The sequence below is a fragment of the Cyclopterus lumpus genome, chromosome 12, assembly GCF_009769545.1.
Source record: "Cyclopterus lumpus isolate fCycLum1 chromosome 12, fCycLum1.pri, whole genome shotgun sequence".
NCBI lineage: Eukaryota > Metazoa > Chordata > Actinopteri > Perciformes > Cyclopteridae > Cyclopterus > Cyclopterus lumpus.
In genome coordinates this window covers 649,967-655,966 of record NC_046977.1, presented here as the reverse complement: position 1 = coordinate 655,966, position 6,000 = coordinate 649,967, and the positions used below count along the sequence as shown (strand labels likewise).

Sequence of the window (6,000 nt, the reverse complement as noted above, 5' to 3'; positions counted from 1 at the left end):
AGTATGAGTCCAAACCTCCAACCAGTATGAGTCCAAACCAGTATGAGTCCAAACCTCCAACCAGTATGAGTCCAAACCTCCAACCTGTATGAGTCCAAACCAGTATGAGTCCAAACCAGTATGAGTCCAAACCTGTATGAGTCCAAACCAGTATGAGTCCAAACCTCCAACCAGTATGAGTCCAAACCAGTATGAGTCCAAACCAGTATGAGTCCAAACCTCCAACCAGTATGAGTCCAAACCAGTATGAGTCCAAACCTCCAACCAGTATGAGTCCAAACCTCCAACCAGTATGAGTCCAAACCTGTATGAGTCCAAACCAGTATGAGTCCAAACCTCCAACCAGTATGAGTCCAAACCTCCAACCTGTATGAGTCCAAACCAGTATGAGTCCAAACCAGTATGAGTCCAAACCTGTATGAGTCCAAACCAGTATGAGTCCAAACCTCCAACCAGTATGAGTCCAAACCAGTATGAGTCCAAACCAGTATGAGTCCAAACCTCCAACCAGTATGAGTCCAAACCAGTATGAGTCCAAACCTCCAACCAGTATGAGTCCAAACCTCCAACCAGTATGAGTCCAAACCTGTATGAGTCCAAACCAGTATGAGTCCAAACCTCCAACCAGTATGAGTCCAAACCTCAAACCAGTATGAGTCCAAACCAGTATGAGTCCAAACCTCCAACCAGTATGAGTCCAAACCTCCAACCAGTATGAGTCCAAACCAGTATGAGTCCAAACCTCCAACCAGTATGAGTCCAAACCAGTATGAGTCCAAACCTCCAACCAGTATGAGTCCAAACCTCCAACCAGTATGAGTCCAAACCAGTATGAGTCCAAACCTCCAACCAGTATGAGTCCAAACCTCCAACCAGTATGAGTCCAAACCTGTATGAGTCCAAACCAGTATGAGTCCAAACCTCCAACCAGTATGAGTCCAAACCTCAAACCAGTATGAGTCCAAACCAGTATGAGTCCAAACCTCCAACCAGTATGAGTCCAAACCTCCAACCAGTATGAGTCCAAACCAGTATGAGTCCAAACCTCCAACCAGTATGAGTCCAAACCAGTATGAGTCCAAACCTCCAACCAGTATGAGTCCAAACCTCCAACCAGTATGAGTCCAAACCTGTATGAGTCCAAACCAGTATGAGTCCAAACCTCAAACCAGTATGAGTCCAAACCAGTATGAGGATTTAGATTTAATATTTACATGAAGGTGATATGTAGTTATGTTTATGTAAAGTTGTTGTTTATATTTATAGTTTATATGTTTATATACAAGTATATTTATTTATATATAGTTTTTATGTAGGAAGAGGACAACGAGGGGGAGGAAAATGAGGAGGAAGAGGAGGACAACAAGGAGGAGGAGGAAGAGGAGGACAACAAGGAGGAGGAGGAGGACAACGAGGAGGAGGAGGAGGAGGAAGAGGAGGACAACAAGGAGCAGGAGGAGGTAGAGGAGGACAACAAGGAGGAGGAGGAGGGGAGGAGGAGGAAGAGGAGGACAACAAGGAGCAGGAGGAGGTAGAGGAGGAGGAGGAGGACAACGAGGAGGAGGAAGAGGAGGAAACAAGAGGAAGTCGTTGGACAGGTTGAGTATGAAAGTAAAATCTGTCTCACTGCTCAGAGCAGCTGAGTCTCAGGTTCCCTCACAGACAGACAGACAGGTGAAGTCTCCGCCCCCTGATGAGTCAGCAAAGTGACATCACAGGGAGGGAGGGGGGGGGCTGGGTGTGTCTGACAGGAAGCAACAACAACACACCTGTAAACCTGAAGAGGAACTTTATCTGATGACGGCAGGTTTCACCCAAAGAGACTTCAGCTCTGCTTCATTTATATGAGAAGCATCGAATTAATGTTCAAATATTATTAATATTAAGAATATTACTAATGTCCATAGAGTCACAATGTTTATCAAATCTAATACAAATAAAAAAAACAATAACTACCAAGAAATAGTCCATTGTGTAGAAGTCTATGCTTCATGTGTTAAAGCTGCATTCTCTCTACTGACCACCAGGGGGCGACTCCTCTGGTTGTATAGAAGTCTATGCTTCATGTGTTAAAGCTGCATTCTCTCTCCTGACCACCAGGGGGCGACTCCTCTGGTTGTATAGAAGTCTATGCTTCATGTGTTAAAGCTGCATTCTCTCTCCTGACCACCAGGGGGCGACTCCTCTGGTTGTATAGAAGTCTATGCTTCATGTGTTAAAGCTGCATTCTCTCTCCTGACCACCAGGGGGCGACTCCTCTGGTTGTATAGAAGTCTATGCTTCATGTGTTAAAGCTGCATTCTCTCTCCTGACCACCAGGGGGTGACTCCTCTGGTTGTATAGAAGTCTATGCTTCATGTGTTAAAGCTGCATTCTCTCTCCTGACCACCAGGGGGTGACTCCTCTGGTTGTATAGAAGTCTATGCTTCATGTGTTAAAGCTGCATTCTCTCTCCTGACCACCAGGGGGCGACTCCTCTGGTTGTATAGAAGTCTATGCTTCATGTGTTAAAGCTGCATTCTCTCTACTGACCACCAGGGGGCGACTCCTCTGGTTGTGTAGAAGTCTATGCTTCATGTGTTAAAGCTGCATTCTCTCTCCTGACCACCAGGGGGCGACTCCTCTGGTTGTATAGAAGTCTATGCTTCATGTGTTAAAGCTGCATTCTCTCTCCTGTTCACCAGGGGGCGACTCCTCTGGTTGTATAGAAGTCTATGCTTCATGTGTTAAAGCTGCATTCTCTCTCCTGACCACCAGGGGGCGACTCCTCTGGTTGTATAGAAGTCTATGCTTCATGTGTTAAAGCTGCATTCTCTCTCCTGACCACCAGGGGGCGACTCCTCTGGTTGTATAGAAGTCTATGCTTCATGTGTTAAAGCTGCATTCTCTCTCCTGACCACCAGGGGGCGACTCCTCTGGTTGTATAGAAGTCTATATAAATGACTCTTCTCTTGATGTATTCCCTCAGTAAACATTGTAAACATTAGTTTTTGGTCTCAATCTCTAGTTCCAAGTCGCTGAACTGGAGGCTTCAAAACGTCTCAAACCAACGAGCTATTGGCCGACCACGAAGTGTGAATCCCTCTGAACATTGACCTTTGACCTCTCCAATGCATCTCTCTCAACAAAGTCCACATAATTATCCTGAATAAAGGCAGTGAGCTGCTGAACCCCCCCCCCCCCCCCCCGCTTCAGGATAATCTGTTTCTTCAACAGAACAGACGGATAATAAGACAATAAGACAATAAGACACATGGATCCAACTGCAATTAACTGGAAATATGAAGCATGACTCAGCAGAGTCTCAGACCTGAACACAGACCAGATGGGTCTTCAGGATCTGGATTGTTAAGTCTCACAGCAGGAAGAGGCTTTAAGTGGAATTTAAGAGGACTACAGAGTCCAGCAGGAGGATTACAGTCTGGTTACTATATACATATATTACTTTTATGTATTTATTTATTATTTATTTTTGTTGTTTTTTGCTTTTTAAATATATATATTTTAATATACACATCTGTTTTGTATTGATCAGAGTGAAATCACGTTTTAACGATACACCAGCTGATCAATTATTTTATTTTTCATAACGAGTTCTGATAAAAGAGAAGATAACTTGTAATAAAAGAGATAAAACATGAAAACCTGAACAACATCCTCAACTTATTGATTACAAACACGTTGATTAATCAATTAGTCCCCCAACACAAAATGTATCTGAAATATTCTGATTCAAAAAAAATTCTGAGCAAAACAATTTAAATCATCTTTTCTCCGTTAGATTTACCAATAAACAGAATTTACTTGAATATGAAGAAAATAATAATTCTCACGTATTATTATTATTAACAACATAGATATAGATATTAGAGAGTTTATGTTTCTAAAACTCTTCTTCATCACAAATATGTTCAAAAGGAATAAAAGAGGAAATATGTCGCCAAGTAAAACTACTTTTTGGTGGAAACTCTCTGTGACTACGTTTCCCACAATGCACCTGGAAAGGGGTCTTTCTCGTGTTCCTGGTAAACAGCCGTTCAAACCCCCGACCTTGACAGGTGTTTAGCCCGATACGTCACTGTGACGTCACTGCCAACGACTGAACTAGAGCATGTCAAATATATACATTTTAAAATAATAATAACAAGCAGCTTTAAGGGTTGATGAATGTGCGTTAATAAAGTTCATAATACAGCTTTGTTGTGTTTATAAACTATTAGACAGCAGTGGTTGTTGTTGTTGTTGTTGTCATCAGTGTAAACAAGTCAAACAGTGATTTGTGTTCATGCTCCAAAGCCTCCTGACCGACACCGACACCGAGCAGCTGAACTCCATTCATACATGTGCGCGTTCTCGTGGGCAGCGCGCAGCGTCACGAGCTTCACACCGACACCGGGCGGCAGAACGGCCCGCGAGCCTCCGGTTCGTTCGGCTCACATCAAAGCCGCCGCACGCGCGCGATTCAGACGTTATTCCACTTTTTGCTCACTCCTGATGACGTCACCGCGGCGCTACAGCGACGGCAACAGGTCTGGTTCGTCCCGAGCCGAGCCGAGCCGAGCCGCGCAGGTAGAGGGACTCACCTTCGTGAACAGCTCGTTCACGGACATCGTGCGGCTCGTGAACGAGGACCCAACGAACTACGCTCGCGCTGTCGCTCCCAGCAGGTGAGACACCGGACTCTCAGCGCGCATCTCCCCGGTGGAGGCGGACAGGTGTCCCGGTGGAGGCGGACAGGTGTTCCGCCGGAGTTTCGGTCCGTTTGTTTCGTCGGTGCAGCCTCGTGTGTTTCCGGTAGCGGACAGGTGTTCCCTCCGGTAAACAGACCGCGGTGATTCCGTTGGTTTGCACTTTAACTCGACGCGTTAAAACCCGGTATCGCCCCGGTAAAGGCGTCCAGCGAGCGGCTGCAGGACGAAGACTTCCGGACCCAAAAGAGAGATTCTGATTGGCTGTTTCCTGTTCCTCCTGTATACACACACACACACGTGCACGCGCGCACACACACTAACTAACTCATCCGAGCAACACTGGTTCTCAACGTGAGGGTCGCGACCCCACAAACGGCCCCCAGGTAAAAGGATTCTTCTATTGATCAAGAAAAACTAATTAATTTTATTTCAGTCATTTTATCTTTTCTGGGAGGAATTAATAAAGTAATGTTGAATAATTTAATTTAGTGAGAAGCTGATAATCTTTATGCAACGTTTTATACTTTTATCTTCAGTTTATTCACTATTTATTTTATAGTTTAGAACTTTCTCTTTATTTCAAGTACATTTTTACTATATATATATATATATATAACAATATATTATATATATATATATATTTAATATAACAATATGATATATATATAATATATACATGTAATATAATAAATATATATTATTTATATCAGATATAATATATAAATATATATTATATATCAAATATATATCATATAATATATATATTGTATACAATATATTATATGGTATATATATAAATATATCATATATATATTATGTATCAAATATATATTATATATATATATATTATATAAATATATTATATATTTCAGCTTAGCTTTCTTCTTGGTGAATGAAGCTGTGTTTCATTAACACGCATATTCTTTTTGTATTTATTTTATTCTTAATAACTTTTGCACAAGCTCTTTCCTTTTTTAAATATTGTACATTTTTAATTTTGTTTAATAATTTTAAGCTACTTTTTGGTCTTTTCTATAATTTTAAAGTGAATTCCTCCGATGTGAAAAACTTGTCAATAAACCAGATTCTAAATTTGATGACACTAAAAAACATTCTGAATCTATTTATTTGTGTGTTTATCCACCCAATCAATCGTCATAATAAGCTTTATGTAGAGGGGTTTGTTCACACAGCATTCAGAGCCTCATTTATACACAGTTATTAATATAAACTATATATTATGAAGCTTTATGCAGAGGGGTTTGTTCACACAGCATTCAGAGCCTCATTTATACACAGTTATTAATAA

General features: G+C 41.7%; 1 protein-coding gene across 3 annotated transcripts in view; it reads right to left on the bottom strand.

Annotated features, from left to right (window-relative positions):
- The window catches only part of myo5b (myosin VB), a 38,738-nt gene that overhangs the window by 32,171 nt on the left and 567 nt on the right, over positions 1-6,000 (bottom strand). For 2 of the 3 annotated variants that reach the window (XM_034546809.1, XM_034546808.1), the window contains one exon: positions 4,584-4,968. The exons of the other annotated variant lie outside the window; for it this stretch is intronic. In XM_034546809.1, coding sequence (XP_034402700.1) covers positions 4,584-4,610 — 27 coding nt within the window. In that variant the 5' untranslated portion in view covers positions 4,611-4,968. Of the gene's footprint in view, positions 1-4,583; positions 4,969-6,000 lie in introns of those variants that run through there. 3 annotated transcript variants of the gene reach the window in all.